The sequence below is a fragment of the Selaginella moellendorffii genome, unplaced genomic scaffold (assembly GCF_000143415.4).
Source record: "Selaginella moellendorffii unplaced genomic scaffold, v1.0 SELMOscaffold_8, whole genome shotgun sequence".
NCBI classification, from domain to species: domain Eukaryota; kingdom Viridiplantae; phylum Streptophyta; class Lycopodiopsida; order Selaginellales; family Selaginellaceae; genus Selaginella; species Selaginella moellendorffii.
In genome coordinates, this window is record NW_003314269.1 from 1,764,116 (window position 1) to 1,786,843 (window position 22,728).

At 48.2% G+C, this 22,728-nt stretch overlaps 1 protein-coding gene across 1 annotated transcript; it reads right to left on the reverse strand.

The window, feature by feature from the left end:
• Positions 1-19,099: 19,099 nt before the first annotated feature.
• On the reverse strand, positions 19,100-20,812 carry LOC9631867 (helicase-like transcription factor CHR28). Its single transcript, XM_002967292.2, has one exon. It carries the CDS (start codon positions 20,810-20,812, stop codon positions 19,100-19,102), a length of 1,713 nt encoding a protein of 570 aa, XP_002967338.2.
• Between the last annotated feature and the right edge of the window lie 1,916 nt (positions 20,813-22,728).

The following is a 22,728-nucleotide window of genomic DNA, read 5'->3' on the forward strand; positions in this document are numbered from 1 at the left end:
CGAGACCGGGACCGAGACCGAGACTGAGTCCGAGTCCGAGTTCGAGTTCGAGTCCGAGTCCGAATACTAATACAGGCAGTTGGGTGAAAGCCCAAAGCGATCGTCCCCCAGGGGGGGGGGGCTGTAGGGGGTTCCAAAAATATAGTAGGGAGAGTGTGGGGGTTGGAGCCCAGTGGAGCCAGTTTGGCCAGTTTGGCCCAGGAAGGCCAAACCCAATGTTGGGTGATGAGCTGACCACTGGGAAGTCCAAGACTAGAGTGAACATGGACCGACAAGCAGGGTAGCTTGGTGAAGTGTTCAAGAGCCGGCTCTAGTTCCCCCGGGAGATCGACTGGCTGATGCTCCTAGTCCAAGTGTGGGTGGCACTACCTACTTGGATACCAGGCGTGGCTCAACGGAACCTCGCTCTAAGCCCATGGCTAGAGCACCCAAGGGCGGAAGGCGGGGAGAGTACCCAGGTGGCTCACGTAAGGCCACGGTGTTCCGAAATGTTGTCCCAAAGGCCCAGACTGTGGAAAGGAAGAGGAGCAGTCCTCTGGGGTAGTGACCAAGGACACAGTCGTGTGGTGAGGAAGTCCCAGAGGACCGTGGGACTTAGTGGTCGGGCCTATGGGCCTCGATCCAGTGGCAGTGTTGGCAAAAACGGCCAGGGGCAGAAAGGGACTTAGTAGGGACTGACAGAGGGATATTGGGGAAGGCTGTTCCCCATGTCAGTGGGCATCCTAAGGATGTTAAGGAGTGGATCCGAGATGACCACTCATGGATGGTTTGCCTAGTCTTGGAGAGCCAAGACTGTGATACAAGTGGTATTGAACTACCAATGTGGCAGAGGTGATTGGGCATGGCCTTAGCGTAATAGGCTGCCATGTCGGTGGTACTTTTGAGTGTCGGTCATGGGATCGGACACGTGGAGCACTTGGACCAAGTGCAAATGTTGAGTGGCATGGATGCCATTCTCGAGGTTAGCAAGTCCCAAGTCCTGAAATGGACTTATGGAGGTTGTGATTGAGACTCCTCCAAGTGGTCGGAGGTGTGGTTAAGTGACTAAAGTAGAATGGAAAATTTAGTCGCTTACATCATGCTCTTATCCCTTTTCTTCTTGGGTTAAATGCTTAAAAGTTGCTCCATGCTTTAGTCCTTTCACTCCTTAGTTGCATATTTTGGAGTTCAACTCTGTCCCTTTGTTTAATAGTTCAAGAATTTGAAATTTAAGTTTCAATCTATTGCCTTTAAACATATGGCCAAAGGTCTAGGTTCCACTTTGTGGTTATTGGGTCCATTCATACATAGTCTTTATCCTAACTTAAACTTATGTATTACCTTAAAGTTATCTATTATGGTTATTTCACATTTAGTCCTTACTTAAGCATTTTAAGATAAAATTTAAGGAACTTTTGCTTCAAATATATAACTTCTCACAAATCAAATTTATGTTAAAAACACATCTACTTCACATATAATCTTATCTTAAAATTTAAGAAAACAAACTCTTTCATTCAAACATGGTATTTATCTTAAAAGTGGAATAATTTCAAATTTGAACTTCCCTTCAGTTTTAAATTTGAAATTTGGAGAACTTATAATTCAATGATCAGGGAAACAAAGATGTTGCCCAAAGGCAAAGTAGACCTTAGCCACATCATCCTAAGCTATCAAATGCTAATAGGGTTTGGGTACTCAACCAAAAGGCAATAGTGATTAAAGAGTACCCCTCACTAAAGTCTCCATTGCTCACATTTAGTATTTAAGCCTCTATCTCTCTCTTAACATTTACTTCACCCAAGTTGATGAGAACATTATGTAAAATGTAATATGCTTGGATGAAAGTGGTGAAGTACTTGGGGTGTACCTTTTGCTTTTGGTCCAGGCATCAAAATCTATACTTAAGCAAGTTGAAAGCTTGCTCAACCATAATCCTTACCATGTAATAGTGATTGTTAAAGGTTTTCTCACCCACCCCAAGGTTTACACTTGCAAAAACCAAAAGCATAAAATCTTTAAACCAAAACTTGGAAGTTTACCGAGATGGGGAATATCAAGTATGACTGAAGCTGGTATCCTTTGTCTCTAATGAGGTCTAGCCTCACCCGCTCATTGAAAGCCAGAGTAACTAGCTATTGCAGCAGTTCTTCACCCTTAACCTTGAATTCCTCCAAACTTGCATGTCATAAACACTTTTTATATCAAAAAGCAATTAAAAATGAAAACTAGAAGCCAAGCTTACTTGGCCAGCCAATGTAGATGCTAAAAGCCTCTTCCTCGCATTGTAGACAGCTTGTATTATGATGCTGTACCTCTACTTCCTATCGAAGTAGTCCACACCATCACTAGTCTGGGGTTGCACAATCTCAAAATATGCGCAATCAATAGCACCTACAACATTCAAGAGCTTTGTGTATATGATCCTCTAGAATTGTATAATGACCTCCTAAACTTGAACTGCATTTTCTGGGAACATGATCTTGTATCCAAGTATCTAAACTATAGCAGTAGTTGTATCTATAACTATCTCATGAGCTATAGATTCCCCAACAACAAACTTGGAAAAAAGCCCATTGTAGTCTAGGTTCTTGAAGAGCTTGCAAAGTGTTAACCCTAGCCAAACATCTATATCTCCTCCACTGTGTGTTTTTCTTCACAATCCCCACATGCAAAACCTGGCAAAGGAACTTGAAAGCTGGCTTCCTCATCTACATTTTCTTCTTCCACTAAGTCGAATCATAGTACTGCAACATGAACTAATCCCACCATATCAAGCACTTAAGCTTCACCCACCAGATGCCTAGTATGCCTAGTCTATAGTTGAAAGCTACACCTAATTCCACTCAAGAATCATTATCATCTTACAATTCATGCAAAGTAGCTAAAATGCAACATCTATCATCTAAAAACCTCTTAACACCTCAATCACTAAAAGAAGAGCCTAACCTATGATATGCCAAGTTTTATTCTCCACTCCAGATGGTTCAATCTCCTCCATGTTGGGCTGGAGGATCTCTATTTCCTAGGTTTGGATCATATCCATTTCCTTAGGCTGGAGTTCCTCTAGATCCCCTAGCTAAAGTATTTGAAAAGTGAGAAAATTTGTTAAAAATGTTAGAAACAAAAAAAGACATGCATGCAAAGCCAAGCTCACATCACTCAATATCAACTCTCAAGTAGTTGCTGACAAAGTCTGAAAGCCTAGTGATAGCCAACACATACTCCCTACTAGATGAGGCCTTCTCCCTTTCAATCTCTAAAAGCTGCTCATGGAAGCCAATGAGTTATTTATTTCTTTGGCTCATCAACAAGTTTCCCTCATGCATGAGATTGCTTATGGACTAATTGCTTCTTTTCTTTTTCTTTTTGCCAAAACTTCCATGAGGCCCTTCACCACCATAGGAATCATCATCCTCACCAATGTCATAGCTTTCAACAACAATGACTGCAACAATAGTTTTAAAGTCAGCATTGCTATCTGTAATATATAGAGGGTTTGTTGTAGCCCAAATTCCCATGTAACTGTCCATAGCCTTGTAAATATCTTGCATTTGCTCCTTGGAGGGGTGAAGAAGTTGACACTCTTGTTTTGGTAATTGTTTATATTCTTATATTCATTAGAAATGTTTAACCAACACCGTTGGCAAGCCATTCCATCTCTATCCTTGAAACCATAGTCTACCAACTTGGCCCCAATGATGTTCCACCTCTCTGCAGTTGTAACCCCTTTGTCACAGCTTGTCAACTCTAACTACTTTATGAAGTTTTGGCCCTTGAGTTCTATAAGGAGCATGGTCTCCTCATGTAACCAATTCTTTCCCCAACTACACTTAACTTGTCCTTGCTCATTCTCCTTGTTTACCTAGATCAGGTTATCCTTCTTGATTGTTTCCTAAATTGATTGGAATGCAAATCTAGAGAAAAAGAATAAAGAAAGTTTATTGGGGTCTTGGGCTCCACTACTGCAGCCACTGATGCTACAGATGTTGTGGCATTGGCTTGAAGGGGCATCATGCGGTGCCCACAAGCTCCACCAATTGATCTTATGGCACCACCAGATCTCACACCATGCCCACTCCCCGCCATGCTGCCCCAAAGAATATGCCAATTGAATTTTAGCTACAAGAGTTAAAGATTGGGGTGGGGGGGTTGTGGATCCTTAACTTTTCAATGTGATATCCTAAATTTAAGTTAACCACCTTAAAAAATAATTAAGTGCAAATCAGGATTTTTCTAGTGAAAATAACTTAAATTTAAGTTAAGACACTTGTGTGAGACACAAATCCCTAAGCCCCAAAGTGGAGCTGAAAGGGTGCCACGTGATAGTGGCCGAAGCAAAAGCCAAACGAGTGTAACACGTTTGGACGAAAAGGCTCCGACTTGAAAAGTTGAGAGTGGGAGTGGAACTCCCAATGGAGTGCTCAAGGAACGAGTATGAAGCAAGCAATAAGCAAGGCTCCAAAAAGGAACCCAAAAACAACCAACACATGACACGTGAAAGTGTCCGAGGTGGAGTTCGAGATGGACCCGAGTTGGAGTCCAAGGTGGAGTCCGAGATGGAGTCCGAGATGGACCCGAGTTTGAGTCTGAGGTGGAGTCTGAGATAGAGTCCGAGATGGACTGAGATGGAGTTCGAGATGGACCCGAGTTGGAGTCCGAGGTGGAGTCCGACATGGAGTCCGAGATGGACCGAGATGGAATCTGAGATGGAGTCCGAGAAGGACCCAAGATGGAGTCCGAGGTTGAGACCGAGGTCAAGACCGAGACCGGGACTGAGACCGGGACCAAGACCGAGACCGAGACCGAGACCGAGACCGGGACCGGGACCGAGACCAGGACCGAGACCCAGACCGAGCCCGAGTCCGAGTTTGAGTCCGAGTCTGAGTCCGAGTCCAAGTCCGAGTCCGAGTCCGAGTCCGAGTCCGAGTCCGAGTCCGAGTTCAAGTCTGAGAGGGTGAAAGCCCAAAGCATTCGTCTCCCAGACCCTGGGGGGTTTGGTGAGCTCCAAAAGTATAGTAGGGGGAGGACTGCAGTGGAGCCAGTTTGGCCAGGAAAGGCTAGTTTGGCCCAAAGAGGCTGCACCCAGTGTTGGGTGATGAGTTGACCACTGGGAAGTCCAAAACTAGAGTGAACACGGACCGACAATCGAGGTAGCTTGGTGAAGTGTTCAAGAGCCGGCTCTAGTTTCCCCGGGAGATCATCTGGCCAATGCTCCCAGTCCAAGTGTGGGTGGCACTACCTACTTGGATACCTGGTGTGGCTCAATGGAACCTCGCTCTAAGCCCATGGCTAGAGCACCTAAAGGTGGAAGGCAGGGAGAGTACCCACGAGGCCCGCGTAGGGCCACGGTGTTCCGAAATGTCGTCCCAAAGTCCCAGACTGTGGAAAGGAAGAGGAATAGCCCTCTGGTGTGGTGACCAAGGACACAGTCACACAGGGAGGAAGTCCTAGAGGACAGTGGGACTTAGTGGTCGGGCCCATGGGCCTTGATCCAGTGGCAGTGTTGGCGAACACGGCCAAGGACGGAAAGGGACTTGGTGGGGACTGGAATTGAGATATTGGGGAAGGTTAATCCCCATGCCTGCGGGCATCCTAAGGATGCTAAGGAGTGGATCTGGGATGATCACTCATGGATGGATGGCCTATTCTTTGAGTGACAGGACTGGGATGCAAGTGGTGTCAGACCACCGATGTGACCAAGGCGAATAGGCATGGCCTTAGCATAACGGGCTAATATGATGGTGGTACCTTGGGGTGTCGGTCATGGGATCAGACACGTGGAACACTTGGACCAAGTGCAAAGGTGGAATGGCGGGGATGCCATTCTTGGGGCTAGTAAGCCCAAGTCCAAAATAGGACTTATGGAGGTTGTGAGTGAGACTCCTCCAAGTGGTCGGAGGTGTGGTTAAGTGACTAAAGTAGAATGGAAAAATTTAGTCGCTTACAATTTGGTATCGGAGCTGTTCCTTAGTCCGACTTTTATTGGTGTTGAAGTATATCACCACTAGTGTTGGCATCGGAAGGTCCTAGGAGTGGGCTTGTCCTTGAGGAGTAGCAAGTCGGGAAGACATAGCTCTCCACTACAGTTCACGTGTGAACTTGTAGGCAAGGTGGTGGATAGAAAAGGGCCAATGATGGAACGACTTTGGGATCTTGGGAACAGTGCAAGGTTTTCCTCATTGAGTTGAGGATGTGATCTAGATGAGCGTTTGACTCAGTAAACTGGCTAATGTAGTTGTGGTAAACAACTATAGTTAGGATCACAGGGAAGATAGAGACTCCAAAACGATAAAGGAGTCACAAGATTACCCTCATGAAGTTGAGACTGGTGCTTATGAATTTGAGACCAGAAGTAATGACCGCGGGAGGTTAAATACTGAAAAGGACACAAATCCTTGAAATGGTAGCCGAAGCTACCTCTAATAAATGCTGGAACAACCCAAAGAGTTGGGGGTGTATTTAGAAGATGAGTTGGTATTCTCATCACATGGACAAATGGTCCTAAGGGGCAAAAGGTTGCCCCTAGAGAACAAATCAAGTGTCGGAGTAACACTTGCAAAAAATGGTCCTTGTGAGTAGGACATGAATACAAGGAGTTGTATTCCAGTGAGTTAGCACCTCAAAAGTAGGACTTCATAGGTCGTCAGATTAACAAAGTCCAAAAGGTTGAATGACTCCAATAGAGTCAAGGAATAATCCTAAGGGCTTGAGGAAAGCATTTGGACTGAGGTGTGTGGTGCCTCACAAAAGATGGGGAGGATTTTGAGATCCAAGCATGAGAGTAGTATGTATCTCATTAATGGCAGAAGGTGCCATGCTAAAGTCGTAGGAAAGAGTTTCCCGGAAGAAAACAACTTTGACACAAAATTGTGCATAAACTCTATGGTGCAGTGCTAATGGATAATTAGCCTAAGAGACAACCATATTGGTCTTGGCAAAAAGACCTAAACACAAATAAGTGTCCTAAAGGTAGGCTCGTGGAGCCGATGGTGTGGAGACACCGAAGGTGCCAAGGCGTGTTGCCTTGAGGTCAAGTTAGTGGGTTCATGAGAACCCCTTCCAAAGAAATCCCAATGGAAATGGGAATAACATAGCCTAAGCTGGAAGGCATGCAATTAGAGTGTGGTGACCCAGATAATGATGGAAGTGTGGAAGCACCAACAATGAGTTGTAGGACTTGACAACTATGAGGCATCTAAGCAAAGGGTGCAAAACAATTCATAAACTGGTAGAAGGCAACTACCTAAGACTTCTTATTGGGATAAGGAAGTTCAATATACCCTTATAAAGGATAAATTGCTTATGTTGTGACATAGTAAGTCAATGTTAAAAAGGGAATGCTCATTGTCAGAGAGGCCATCATTAGGACACCCAAACACTCTAGAACACCAGAAGGGGGTATTTGGTGTCACGAGGGCAATGGATAATGCCCAAGGGACAAAGTCCCTAGTGAATGAAGGATAGGAGGTGTTATCCAAATGTCCAAGGTTGTGGAGACAGGAGAAGTCCATCTACCCAAATTGAACAAAGCGAAAGAGGGATTTTAGCAAGGCTAGTGATGGACATATAAAGGCCCATAAGTAGCAACGGTGATCCTAGTGTGTGGAATTATAAGGTGAGCAAACCCGGATTGAGGAACCACTCCCTAGGCTGTCGGGTAGGTTCATCTCTATGAATACTTGCCAAGGCATGGTAGAAAGTGCAAAGCTATCTTCCTAATCTGGAGGAGAATAACCGAAGGAAATGTATGAGGCCAAAAGGCAAGTAGTATAGGGATAGAATTGAACCATAGGAATTGACAAGCATGACTAAGGGTGGTTATGCAAGTTGAGAGTGGAGAATCAAGTGGGTGCTCAAGCATGTTGTTACTAACGACCAGGATGCCATGAAGAGTCTAAAGCATGGGATTGTCCATGTTAGAATATATGGTAATTGGCAAACTTGCGAAAGGAGAGGCTTTAGCAAGCCAAGGAACAGAGTTCCTTGAACGTTCCCCTAGGTAGATAAGTACCTAGTCAGCCAAGTGTAAATAGTTCATAGAACGCGTGAAATCAGAGTGGCGCAGCAGAAACGTGGTCTTGAAGCTTGCTATGAGGCGAGGCTATCAAGATTGGGGAAGTAGTTCCCGAGTGTTCAAATAAAGGGTTTTGAATGAAAGTTGATGGTTAAGGATTTTCACGTTTATGCATGAACCATGTTACAGTGGCCGAAAGATTTGCTAAGTGAGATTGGCAAGTCGGGGGGAACGAATCCCCTAGTTGAAGGTGCTAACTTCAAAAGGGGTGGCCTAGCACCAAGCTATGCTCACCATGCAATAGGAGCAAAAGACTAGTGGCTAAGTGTGGGCTATAGAGTGCATTGGAAGGAATCCAAATGGCAAAGTTAGGCATGGAACACTAGTGTGTTGGATGCTAATAGATTGTGAGAAAGGAAGTGTGCTTCCAATGATGAATTCCCAAATACTCCAAGTTGGCCAAGGTGAAAGCTCCAAAGGAGGGAGTGGCGAAGTAGCCAAAGGATAGAGCCATGGATAGCTCTAGCACAACTTACGATGGCTGGAACTTGGTGCCAAAAGTGGCATAAAATAGAAAGGAGGACGATGGCGCCCTCAAGTGGGGAGTTTCTTAGGATGGGAAGTGAAGTTGCACAATATGTGTAGTGAAGGGTGTCAAAGACACCAAAGAAATTGACTTTGAGAAGTCAAAATTAAAAAGTTCTAAGGTGAATTGGTTATGTCAATAGAAGTTGGGACTACTCGAAAATGAATAATGGAATTGAGTTAGAGAAAGTGTCTCTAACGGGTTTAGCGAGAACTAAACCAATAAAAGGGAGCAAACCACCCCAAATGGCCGAATGAGTCTCTATGTTGGAGAGATTATGCCCCTTAGAGGATGGATAAGGCATGGTGAGCCTTCGGGGTCAAGCCATAGACAAATATTGGTTGGGTGCCAAGGATGGAAATGGTAATACTTGCAGATGTTACTTTATAAAAGGGTTTACTGTTCAATGAGGACATCGAACTTTGTCTATGGGTGGTGGAGTTGTAAGACACAAATCCCTAAGCCCCAAAGTGGAACTGAAAGGGTGCCACGTGGTAGTGGCCGAAGCAAAAGCCAAACGAGCGTAACACGTTTGGACTAAAAGGCTCCAACTTGAAAGGTTGAGAGCGGGAGTGGAACTCCCAATGGAGTGCTCAAGGAACGAGCATGAAGCAAGCAATAAGCGAGGCTCCAAAAAGGGACCCAAAAAGGACCAACATATGACATGTGGAAGTGTCCAAGGTGGAGTCCAAGATGGACCCGAGTTGGAGTCCGAGGTGGAGTCCGAGATGGACCCGAGTTGAAGTCCGAGGTGGAGTCCGAGATGGAGTCCGAGATGGACCGAGATGGAGTCCAAGATGGACCGAGATGGAGTCCGAGATGGACCCAAGATGGAGTCTGAGATGGAGTCCGAGATGGACCGAGACAGAGTCTGAGATGGAGTCCGAGATGGACCCGAGATGGAATCTGAGATGGAGTCCGAGAAGGACCCAAGATGGAGTCCGAGGTCGAGACTGAGACTGGGACCGGGACCGAGACTGAGACCGAGACCGGGACCGAGACCGATGTAAGGAACCAACTCGCCGAGGTGTCGTAGGTTAAGGGAACCCCGAAAGCATGACCAAAATGACAAAGAGTTCATCGGATGGGACCAAGTCAAAGATCGAGTCCAAGACCGACTCTAGGACCGAGTTCGAGATAGAGTCCGGAATCGAGTCCAAGATCGACTCGAGGACCGAGTTCGAGTCCGAGTTCGAGACCGAGTTCGAGACGGAGTCCGAGATCCGAAATCGGGTCCGAGACCGAGTCCGAAGTCGAGTCTGAGGTCGGGCCCGAGATCGGGTCCGAGATCGAGTCCGCGATCGAGTCCGAGACCGAATCTGAAGTCGGATCCGAAATCGGATCCGAGATCGAGCCAGAGACTAAGTCCAAATACTAATACGGGTCAAGGGGTGAAAGCCCAAAGCGTGCGTCCCCCAGGGGGGGGGGCTGCAGGGGGTTCCAAAAGTATAGTAGGGATAGTGAGGTCCAGGAACCAGTTTTGAAGGGACTCTCCAGTTGGGCTTCCAAACCGACTTGAGGTTGGGACTGGGACTAAGGGGCCTTGGGTGGGAGTGAGCATGGACTTGGCTGGTGCCGGAGGGGCCATCCAAGGAAATGCTCAAGAGCAGCTCCCACTCTCGAAAGGGAAACCGATTGCGGTGCTCCCGGCTCATGTGGAGTGGTGCCCCACTTGAGTACCATGCGGCTCATTGGTCCTCGCCCTTCCTAGGGGCTTGGGCCTTCCTTCGGGATGGAAGTGGGGGGCGAGAGGTACCCATACCGGGCCGTTAGGCCACGGTGTTTCGCCCCGGCGTCCCGAAGCAAGTGTTGCACTCAAGACTTGGGATTTAGAGGGTCCCATGATCAAGTCTTGTGGTACCAAGGGATGTTAGGAACCTGGAAGCTTGGTGTGCTTGGCTGCTTGTGCTTGCGGGGAGTGTAGCCGAACCTTAAGTCCAGTCTAACCCGGGGAGGGGGATTGGGAGTGATTTGGGAATCCGTGGAAGGATGGCTAACACTCCGTTGCTCGTGCAGTGAGTAGCTGAAACTAAGTAGGAGCTGGTACCATAGGCGAGAACCTTGGCAAGGGAACTTAGCAAAAGCCAAGGCAGTGTTGGACGGATAGACGAGGTAAGCTGGCAAATTGGAAAGGAAAAATTTGTGGCTTACAATTTGGTATCGGAGCCTTTATCTCAGTTCTAGCGAAGGATAGAGGCGGATTGCTGGGAGATGGCAAGGGCAGGGCGTAAGCGAACCCAGGCGGAGACGGAACCTCCGCCGGAGCTAGAGCCTCCGGTTGAACAAGAGGCTATGGATGAGGAATCCTTGCATGAGGAGGACTCCAGTGAGGAAACTTCCAAACAGGAGTCCGGTGGCGAGGTTCGGTCGTCCAAGGCTCGATTGGACGTGCTAGAAGGACAGTTGGCACAGACCAATGCCCTGCTGGAGACTCTCGTACGCAAGTTAAAGCGTGACAAGAAGCGGAAGAAAAAGCGAAAGACTGCGGATGCTGGCAGCGCAGAAGGTGCGGACTTTTCGGCAGGGACTGAGGCAAAACCAGACAAGGTCGAACAGACCGAAGTGGAATCAGTCCCTCAGGCAGTTCCCAAGTACAAACCAAAGCCCCCACCGGTGTTCAAGGGAGTGAACGACTATAAGGTTGTGGAGGATTGGTTTTACGATATGGAGGACTACTTCCGAGCGTTGCGGTTACCGAGCTCGGAGAAGGTCCCATGTGCAAAACCATACTTGGCAGATAATGCCAAGTCTTGGTGGAGAACAACGGAGGCCAACGAAGGACCGGTGGCCACCTGGGACATGATGAAGGCAAGGATCCGCGCGACATACGTTCCTCCGAATGCCACTCTGCATCTGAGAGATGAGTTGAGTAGGCTGAAGCAGACTGGAACCATCCAGGAATATGTGAATGGGTTCATGGCAAAGAGGATACTTGTCACGGACATGGGGGATATGGATGCGTTCCATGCCTTTATATCAGGTTTGCAAACCTGGGCTCGCGGTGAGGTGATGCGCTAGAACCCGACCAACTACAAGGAAGCGTTGGATGCGGCCATCAAGGTGCATTTCAACGATAACCTGCGAAAGGGGAACACGACGGGGTCGGGATCCACGTTTCACAAAGGGGCCAAACCGAGGGGAACATATAGCAAGGGGAAATTCAAGAAGAGTTTCTCTAAGAATGAGTCCTCGGGGTTCCGGAAAGGCAAAGCCGGTGGCCAGCGAGCGAGTACGTGGGGAAGTCAAGCGAAAAAAGACAAACCCACGGATAAGAAGGTCAAGTCGTATAGCAGCGTGGGCAACAACGTATGCTACAACTGCGGCGAAGCGGGACACTTCTCGAGGGAATGTCCCTACCCGAAGAAGGCCAGAGCCAATATGGCCATCAAGTCGGGTGAAGTCCAAACTGAGGTATGTGATCCAGTCCCTAACTCAAAGTTACTCATTACACGAACAACTTTGGTAGAGAGTCGTTCGCGACATCTACTAGCCCTCCGAGGGAAGCTCGGAGGTAGCTTTGTTAAGATCCTTATTGACACGGGTGCTTCGGATAATTTTGTAGCTGCAGACATAGTCCGGCAAGCCGGACTAACGGTGCAGCGGCTAGGCGAACCAAGGACTATAGAGTTTGTTCAGGGTAGCCAAAGCACCGATGAGATACTTCGACAAGTGAGAGTCGAAGTGGGGACATGGAAAGTGGACATGGATTTCACCGTCTTGGACATGGCGGGATTTGACGTGATCTTCGGAATGGATTGGTTTAATCGGTTCGTGGTAGCCCTGCATGGACAAGGTAGGAACCTTGTGGTATTGGCGAATGCCCAAGGAAGAAGATCTAGGGTGGAGGCCCAGGATCTAAAGGTAGGGCAAAGCAAGGCCAAAGAGTCATGCTTAAACCTGGTGTCCACGAGAGGACAACTCACTAAAGGAACTAAGGCAGCCTTTTTGTGCTTACTCTCGGTGAAGAGTGACAAAAAGACAAGAACGGAAGAAGTACCTTTAGTGATCCAGCAGGTGCTGGACCAATTCTAGGATACCATGCCAGAGGAGCTACCGGCGGGGTTGCCCCCCGCACGACCGATAGAACATAAGATTGAGCTGGTCGAGGGTGCTGAGGCGGTGGTTCGTCCACCCTATCGATTGAACGAAAAAGAACTCAAGGAGCTCAAGAGCCAACTAGAGGAGTTGGTGGACAAAGGGTATGTTAGGTTGAGCAAGTCGCCGTATGGGGCGCCGGTGCTATTTGTGAAAAAGAAAGACGGATCTATGCGCATGTGCATAGACTACCGGTTGCTCAACAAGTATACCAAGAAGAACAAGTACCCTTTGCCAAGGATCGAGGACCTGTTCGATAGGTTGGGAAAGGCAAAATACTTCTCGAGGATTGACCTAAGGTCAGGATACTACCAGATCAGGGTAGCTGAGGAAGATGTCGAGAAGACAACCTGTCGAACGAGGTATGGGAGCTTTGAGTTTTTGGTGATGCCCTTTGGGCTGTGCAATGCGCCGGCAACGTTTTCGGCGTTGATGAACCACATCTTTGTACCCTATTTAGATCGCTTCGTGGTCGTCTATATTGACGACATCCTGATCTATAGCGAGACGCTAGAGGAGCATGCCGAACACTTGGCGAAGGTGTTTGAGAAACTAAGGGAACACAAACTGTATGCTAAAGAGAGCAAATGTAACTTTGCTCAACAAGAGGTAAAGTTTCTCGGGCATGTGGTGGGCCAGGACGGGCTCAAGGTGGACCCGGAGAAGGTCCAAGCGATCCAGGAATGGGAACGACCATCGAATGTACATGAGTTGAGGGCGTTCCTGGGGCTATGCAACTACTATCGAAAGTTTATCAGACACTATTCGAGAGTAGCCCTGCCCTTAACGGACCAAACAGGAAAAGGGAAGATGGTATGGACAGCGGAATGCGAGGCGGCATTCGTCCACCTCAAAGGGAAGTTGAGGAAGGCTCCGGTGTTGGCATTGCCAGACTTTGGTAAGGACTTTGAGGTAGACACGGATGCTTCGGACTTTGCGTTGGGTGCAGTTTTGAAGCAAGACAACCATCCAGTAGCATTCTTCTCGAAGAAGCTGGACAAGGCTCAACGGAAGTGGCCTGCCCACGAGAAGGAATTGTTTGCGGTGGTCAAGGCGCTCAAGGAGTGGCGACACTACCTTGGGAGACACTTCAAGGTTTACACGGACAATGTGGCAACGAAACACTTCTTGTCACAGCCCGACCTAAGGGGAAAACAAGGTCGGTGGGCCAATGCTTTGGCCGAGTTTGATTGCGAGATCCTGTACAAGCCTGGGAAGAGCAACATCGTGGCAGATGTGCTAAGTCGAAAAGCGAGCTTGAAGTTGGCGATATCTAGCGCGACAGCAACCTTTTGGGACGATGTGCGGACCGCATACGAGAGTGATGGTCTAGCACAAGAAGTGTTGCTGAGGAATCTGGAGGCGCGGGAAGCTCACCAGAGAGGTGAGTTGCCAACGGAAGAGAAAACGGGCTATGCGGAACGCAACGGACTCATATATTACAAGCAAACGAGGGTGTATGTTCCAGAAGGGGAACTAAGGAAAGTAGCCTTGGAAGAGTGTCATGACGGACCTCTCGCGGGACACGGCGGAGTGCCCAAGACGATGGGCTTACTCAAAAGGAAGTATCACTGGCCAGATATGGCTAAAGACGTCCAAGACTATGTAAAGACATGTCCAACATGTCAGCAGGTCAAAGCCGTGACGAAGGCTAGTGGGGGCTTGTTGCAAAGCATCCCCATTCCAGATCGTCCGTGGAAATGTCTCACGATGGACTTCATCACGGGACTACCCCCAAGCGAGGGGTTCGATGCGATATTCGTGGTGGTGGACCGATTTTCAAAGATGGCACATTTCATACCCACCACAACGGATGTGGATGCAGAAGGTGTGGCGAAGCTGTTCTTCGAACAAGTGGTTCGAGTGCGGGGAAGGTCGGAAGAGATTATCTCAGATCGAGATAAGATCTTCACCAGTAGGTTTTGGAGGACACTCCTAGAACAGTATCGCACCAAGTTGAAATTCAGCACGGCCTATCACCCACAGACAGGTAATGGGTATTGAGTCAAGATTGATGGCACTAACACTTCTTGACAGACGGACAAACGGAAAGGGTGAATAGGCAGCTGGAGGATTATTTGCGATGCTATGTCTCGGGAGACCAGACCGACTGGGTAAGTCATTTGGGACTTGCGGAAATGTGTTATAACAACTCACCACATTCGAGCATCGGGGTGAGTCCATGGGAAGTCATCAATGGGCGAGCTATTGAAGGTCCTGTGGAACTCGGCGTGGCCGAGTATCATGGAGAGTTACCCGCAGTGGAGGCATTCACGGCGGAAAGACTCAACATTTGGAATCTAGTGAGGGATTCCTTGGAACGGGCTCAACAAAGGCAAACTAAGTACGCGAACCAAAAGCGTCGAGATGTGGAGTTCCAAGCTGGGGAGAAGGTGTGGCTGAACACCAAGAACCTCAGGCTACCAAGTGGGATCAGCTGGAAGCTGACCCAAAGGTAAAAATGCATGTATTCCTGTAAATGAATTGATCTTGAGTTCCTTAAGCAGGTTCGCGGGGCCTTACGAGATTGAGGCTCGAATCGGTAAAGTGACTTACCGTCTCCGACTTCCTCGAGAGATGGGGAAGATGCATCCCGTGTTCCACGTGAACTTACTCAAGCCGTATTTTGAGGATCCGCTTCGCAAGGACCAAGTAAGACCTTTACCTGAGGTTATCCAAGGGGAGGAGGAATACGAAGTCGAGGCCATCCTCAATGCGCGCAAGAGCAAGCGACAAGGACGCGAGGTGAGAGAGTTCCATGTGAAGTGGAAAGGATTTCCACACTGTGAAGCAACATGGGAACCGGAGGAGAACCTAGCGAACGCACGAGATCTAGTGGAGGAATTTCTGCATGGCAGAACTCTATGTACTTATGCAAAGTTCAATTAAAAGTATCAATTTGAGAAGTTGAGCAATGGCATATGTTGGGACCCGAAGGCGCGCCGAAGGTAAGCTAATTAGCATGGGTTAACTAGGTCGACCAGGCGTAGGGAGCTACGCCCGACTCTCTGCGGGGATGTCGAAACCGTAGACGTATTCTACGGAGGTTGGGTTCGAGTCCCAACCCCCTAGTAAAGCAAGGCTGGGTTCAAGTCCCGACCCCATACTAGGGCGTGGTGAGAGGAGGAGTATAGGGACACCTATATTCCGTTGTCATGAGCTCTTGGCCGGGGAGGCTAACTTAGGCACACCGCTAAGTGGGGGGATGCCCCCGGAGACATGGTCAACAAGTCGTAGGATAAAAAAGAGACGTTCGATGTGGGCATCGAACTTCTTCTATGGGTGGTGGAGTTGTAAGGAACCAACTCGCCGAGGTGTCGTAGGCTAAGGGAACCCCGAAAGCATGACCAAAATGACAAAGAGTTCATCGAATGGGACCAAGTCAAAGATCGAGTCCAAGACCGACTCTAGGACCGAGTTCGAGATAGAGTCCGGAATCGAGTCCAAGATCGACTCGGGGACCGAGTTCGAGTCCGAGTTCGAGACCGAGTTCGAGACGGAGTCCGAGATCCGAAATCGGGTCCGAGACCGAGTCCGAAGTCAAGTCCGAGGTCGGGCCCGAGATCGGGTCCGAGATCGAGTCCGCGATCGAGTCCGAGACCGAATCCGAAGTCGGATCCGAAATCGGATCCGAGATCGAGCCAGAGACTAAGTCCAAATACTAATACGGGTCAAGGGGTGAAAGCCCAAAGCGTGCGTCCCCCAGGGGGGGGGGGCTGCAGGGGGTTCCAAAAGTATAGTAGGGATAGTGAGGTCCAGGAACCAGTTTTGAAGGGACTCTCCAGTTGGGCTTCCAAACCGACTTGAGGTTGGGACTGGGACTAAGGGGCCTTGGGTGGGAGTGAGCATGGACTTGGCTGGTGCCGGAGGGGCCATCCAAGGAAATGCTCAAGAGCAGCTCCCACTCTCGAAAGGGAAACCGATTGCGGTGCTCCCGGCTCATGTGGAGTGGTGCCCCACTTGAGTACCATGCGGCTCATTGGTCCTCGCCCTTCCTAGGGGCTTGGGCCTTCCTTCGGGATGGAAGTGGGGGGCGAGAGGTACCCATACCGGGCCGTTAGGCCACGGTGTTTCGCCCCGGCGTCCCGAAGCAAGTGTTGCACTCAAGACTTGGGATTTAGAGGGTCCCATGATCAAGTCTTGTGGTACCAAGGGATGTTAGGAACCTGGAAGCTTGGTGTGCTTGGCTGCTTGTGCTTGCGGGGAGTGTAGCCGAACCTTAAGTCTAGTCTAACCCGGGGAGGGGGATTGGGAGTGATTTGGGAATCCGTGGAAGGATGGCTAACACTCCGTTGCTCGTGCAGTGAGTAGCTGAAACCAAGTAGGAGCTGGTACCATAGGCGAGAACCTTGGCAAGGGAACTTAGCAAAAGCCAAGGCAGTGTTGGACGGATAGACGAGGTAAGCTGGCAAATTGGAAAGGAAAAATTTGTGGCTTACAACCGAGACCGAGGCTGAGGCCAAGACCGAGCCCGAGCCCGAGTTCGAGTCCGAGTCCGAGTCCGAGTCCGAGTCCAAGTCTGAGAGGGTGAAAGCCCAAAGCGTTCGTCTCCCAGACCCTGGGGGGTTTGGTGAGCTCCAAAAGTATAGTAGGGGGAGGACTGCAATGGAGCCAGTTTGGCCAGGAAAGGCCAGTTTGGCCCAGAGAGGCTACACCCAATGTTGGGTGATGAGCTGACCACTGGGAAGTCCAAGACTAGAGTGAACACGGACCGACAATCGAGGTAGCTTGATGAAGTGTTCAAGAGCCGGCTCTAGTTCCCCCGGGAGATCATCTGGCCAATGCTCCCAGTCCAAGTGTGGGTGGCACTACCTACTTGGATACCTGGTGTGGCTCAATGGAACCTCGCTCTAAGCCCATGGCTAGAGCACCTAAAGGCGAAAGGTAGGGAGAGTACCCACGAGGCCCGCATAGGGCCATGGTGTTCCGAAATGTCGTCCCAAAGTCCCAGACTGTGGAAAGGAAAAGGAGTAGCCCTCTGGTGTGGTGACCAAGGACACAGTCACACAAGGAGGAAGTCCTAGAGGACAGTGGGATTTAGTGGTCGGGCCCGTGGGCCTTGATCCAGTGGCAGTGTTGGCGAACACGGCCAAGGACGGAAAGGGACTTGGTGGGGACTGGAATTGAGATATTGGGGAAGGTTAATCCCCATGCCTACGGGCATCCTAAGGATGCTAAGGAGTGGATCTGGGATGATCACTCGTGGATGGATGGCCTAGTCTTTGAGTGACAGGACTAGGATGTAGGTGGTGTCAGACCACCGATGTGACCAAGGCAAATAAGCATGGCCTTAGCGTAATGGGCTAATATAACGGTGGTACCTTGGGGTGTCGGTCATGGGATCGGACACGTGGAACACTTGGACCAAGTGCAAAGGTTGAATGGCGGGGATGCCATTCTTGGGGCTAGTAAGCCCAAGTCCAAAATAAGACTTATGGAGGTTGTGAGTGAGACTCCTCCAAGTGGTCGAAGGTATAGTTAAGTGAATAAAGTAGAATGGAAAAATTTAGTCACTTACAACTTGTCTTAACTTTAGAACTAAATACAAAGTAAAAAAGTCCTAAAAATCATACTTAACTTTAGGATTGTGCGAATCAGCTCATTCTATGATAAATCACTATAGAGTAGAAATTTATTTTATTTTTTTTGTTTCTTGCAAAAGTGATGGAGACTTATAAGAGAATCCTCTTAACATGATGAAATATTTCCCATGTCTGAGTATCTATGTTCCTCCCAAAGTAGGATTTTATCTTAGTTTTAAAAAATAATATCTTTTGAAAATGAAGGATTACATTCATTCCTTAAGTAATGGTAGTTTTTTAAGGGAGCCTTGTCTACTGAAATTTGGCTATGTTTAATCTACTTTAAGACTGGTAACTAATATAATTATTTTAGATGTTGTAAGAGATATCTTTCTTAAGTATTATCTTTTCAATATCTCTAATAGGTTTTTTAATTTGATATAATATGTCAGATATACATAGAATATACTTGGATATTCTAGAATATTCTACAATCTAATAGTTGTTATTTATTTAAATTTATCTTGTTTTTATAATTTCTAAACTTTTCTAAGCACTTTCTAGTATATTCTATTTTATTCTAAAATATAATGGTTGATATGTAATAAGATTAATCTTGTGTTTATAAATTATTAACATGTATATAATTATAAACTTTCAATTGATTAATTTAATTAATAAATAATAAGCACTAATATTTATGTAAAGAAAAAATTACTAACACGCAGCAATTTATTTAGATTATACTCTTTATTAAATGATTTTTGATGTAGATTGTGTATTATAAATAAGGCCAATATATTAGATAATATTTTTATATTTAGATAATAAGTTTTTATATTATATGAAGTTAATGAAGCAAATATGCTATTAATGAATGCAATTCTTAAAAAAATTGAGTCAAGCCAAGTTTTGGAGCTCAAACATTGAAGCAAGTTCATCAATGCTAAAACTCTGCTCTTCAGAGCTTTTCTCCCCAAACACAAATTCTACCAGTTTCTTTTTCTTCTCCTGGATCTCCAACACATGTTCCTCGACAGTCTGTTTGACCACAAACCTGGTCACGTGGACTGGCCGAGTTTGACCAATGCGGTGCGTCCGGTCAATTGCCTGGTCTTCAGTCGTGGGGTTCCACCACATATCCATTAAAAGCACACGAGACGCGGCCACCAGGTTGAGCCCACACCCACCAGCCCTGAGAGATATCAACATCACCACCACATCTGGATCCTCACTAAATCTTTTGATTGCCGCAACTCGTTTTCCCGCACTCATGCTCCCGTCGATCCTGGAGAACTGGATCCCGGCTCCTTCCAGCTCCGGCTCGATCAGGTTGAGCATTGATGTCCACTGCGAGAAGATGAGGGATTTCTCTCCCCGAGGGGTCATGTCGAGCACTCTTAATGCGGCTTTCAGCTTTGCAGACTGGCCAATCTCTTGCACGCTGCGATCAAAATCCTCTTGCTTCTCCCGGGCCTCCAGCTGGAGCTTCCTGACGGCCTCTCTCATCTCCTTCAGGCCACTTCCATCCTCCGTGATCAGATCATCTTCTTCGTCGACTCGAAAGAGATGTTCACTGTCGAGCAGAGCCGGATGGTCACACATTTGCCTCAGCCGCAACAGCATGCTCAAAATGATAAACCTGTTCATGTGTAACGTCCCTTTGCTCCTGTACTCACTGATCCTATCCTGGTACTCCTTTCGAAGGTTTTCATAGAGTTCCCTCTCCTGCTGCGAGAGCTCCACCTCCACCCGGTTGACCAGCCTGGGCGGCAGCCGGAGCACTGGCTCACCATTAATGATCGATTTCTTGCTCCGCCGCAGCACAATGCTCTCAAGCGCCACCTTGAGTTCTGCCGAGTAGCCTGTCTTCTCATACTCCTCATACTGCTGGTCAAAAGCTCTCCAATCGCTACAGTAGGGCTTGACTCGAAGAAAGCAAAAGAAGGCATATAGATCCTTGATGTTGTTTTGGAATGGCGTTCCTGAAAGACCCCATCTGTAGGTTGCAGAGAGACGCATGCAAGACATTGAGACATCAGTGTAGGCATTCCGGATGGATTGTGCCTCGTCCAACACCACCCTATGCCACTTCACATTGGCTAGTGGACCGGAGCGCTCCCTCCAAGCTACACGACCGGTGTCAAATACTTCGACGTTCAAGCACCGCTCCTTGGCCACAACTCCGTACGTGGTGATCACCACGTCGTACGATGCCAGCTTCTCTAGCGTCACCTTGCGTTTGCCTTGGTCGTGGTAGACTAGTGTGGAGAGTGGTGCACTGGCCGCCACCTTGGTTCTGATCTCGTGCTCCCACTGCCGGATCACACTTACCGGGCAAACGATGAGCGTACCACCCTTAACGTTGGTACCCGTACCCCTTGACCTTGGTCCCGCCTTGACGATGAGAGCTATGGCTGAGAGGGTTTTGCCCAAGCCCTGATCGTCTGCAAGGATACCACCTTTTGTGGTGCTAAACTCGCGCTCTAGCATCCAGGCTACCGCTTGCTTCTGGTGATTCATCAGATTTATTGTCATTAACTGTGAGGAGGACTCCCTTATTCTTTGCTTCTTCTCCCCCACATCCACAAACTCTCCCTTCCTTTTCTTCATTGGCAGCTTCTTTTACATAAGAGAAGTTAGGGTATTTATATAGAAGGGTAACTTTAGAATATACTAACCAGTGAAATTGGCTTTTGTGCCTTTCTTTTTCATGTTGCCAAGAAAACATCGTCCTCTCCAAGTTCCTAGAATAAACAATGATAATAATAGAATTCTTGAACCTTACACAATCAACCTTTCACACCTTCCACTTGTGCCTCGGTCACGTGAATGAACATAATCCTCGCTTTACCACTTGATGGGGGGAGGGATAGACGAAGGCGAAAAACTCTCGAGAGCATGTCAAGCCTCAAGCTAACCTAATGAGGTTCCTTCATGACCCGGTCAAGCTCTTCATGCGCCTGCCGGGCCAGCGTATCATCTCGCCCTTCACAGTGCCTTTGGAGATTGGCTCCGGCCAGAAGAAGATTCTATCAAGGAGAAGAGCAAATAGTGGAGAACTTTCTAAACGCCATCGTCAAGCTGCACAAGATTTGTTGCAGAGAATCCCCCCAGGGACTTTGTGGGCGTGATGCTGTGTAGGCAGAAGATAGAGAGTTTTTTCTGCGGGTATTATACATGGCATGTGGCACAACACCAGATTCATGGGGTGCTGCCCCAGATCAAGCACATCTCTCGTTTGCAGAGCGTCAGCAGGAGAGTGCCAATCTGCTGCCGAAGCGTGAACACAGTAAGTAAAGGAATGGAGGTTTTTTTCACATTGGAATCAGTGCCCTGGAGCAGCCGGTGAGTTGTGACTATGCCACTTTCGTCTTCTTCCTGGGCGGTGAAAAGGAGCAACTCAAGTCGAGGGTCTCAATCCCTGTCACGAATTGCAGGAGCAAAGGGTATGCTATTGTCAAGGACGATGAGGTGTGGGAGAGGGTCAAGGATTACCTTTCAAGCTTAGAAGGGAGTGATGCCAAGGTTGTGGTTTATGGAGGCCACTGAACAACACCTGGGGACTTGTACACAGTCTGGTTTGATGTCTTTATTAGCCCTGTTGCTGTGTGATACGCTGATTCAGAACTTTCTTTCAAGAATTAAAGAAGTTACAAGGAAAACATGTGCGTATGGTGTGTCTGTAGCTGCCATTTGCCGGAAGAGATCGAGCGCTTGATCCGATGCCCGTTCTGGGCATATGCTGCAGATCTGGGAATCTCGAAGAGCCCCGCGGCGCATTCGCGGGACCGACGGGAAAGACACACAAAGATGTGGAATCGTCTCCAATCAACCGGTGGCCGACCAGAGCGTAGAGCCCGGATACACGTGTGATCGAACTCCATGCCCTTCCATCCCTCGCTCGCGGCTTGCAAGCTCCACAAGATCGAGCAACCGCCATAGCTCGAAGCTCGTATCGCGAACTTCTCTGTCCCGAAGTTCTCGATGCCTTGTGATGTTTTCCCTCGATGAATGGCTGGATAGGTCCTTTTTACATCGAAATCCATCGCCAAAAACAAACTAGATATGAACTCGTATCACCTGATTACATCCATGCAAGATCACCACTCGAGCGAGTGATCCAGCGCAAACTTCCTCCACCCGCCATTGATCCTGCTACGATGGCAAGTGCTGTCGCGCGAACTGCTGGACTTAGAAACTTCCGATCGAGCAAGTACTAACGTGCGATCTGTTCATCTTGGCCGTGGATTCGTGGACGTGAACTGTCGAGCTGGATCCCGCTCGGCATTAGTGCCGGCTCGCCGCCGTGACAAAGGCTTCTCCTATCTTCCAAACAGTGCTTTGCTCGTGGTGAGGGCGATGGTTGCGTTGGTGGTGTCCGACAGCAATCCGGGAAGAACTTTGCGCCTAGTTCTTCCATCTTCTTCATGCAATGCTTCCTTTGGTGGGGCGTCTTTCTTGTAATCCATCTGGGAATGCCTAGTTCTTTCATTAGACCTTTGTCACCCCTGGGACAAAGTCATGCT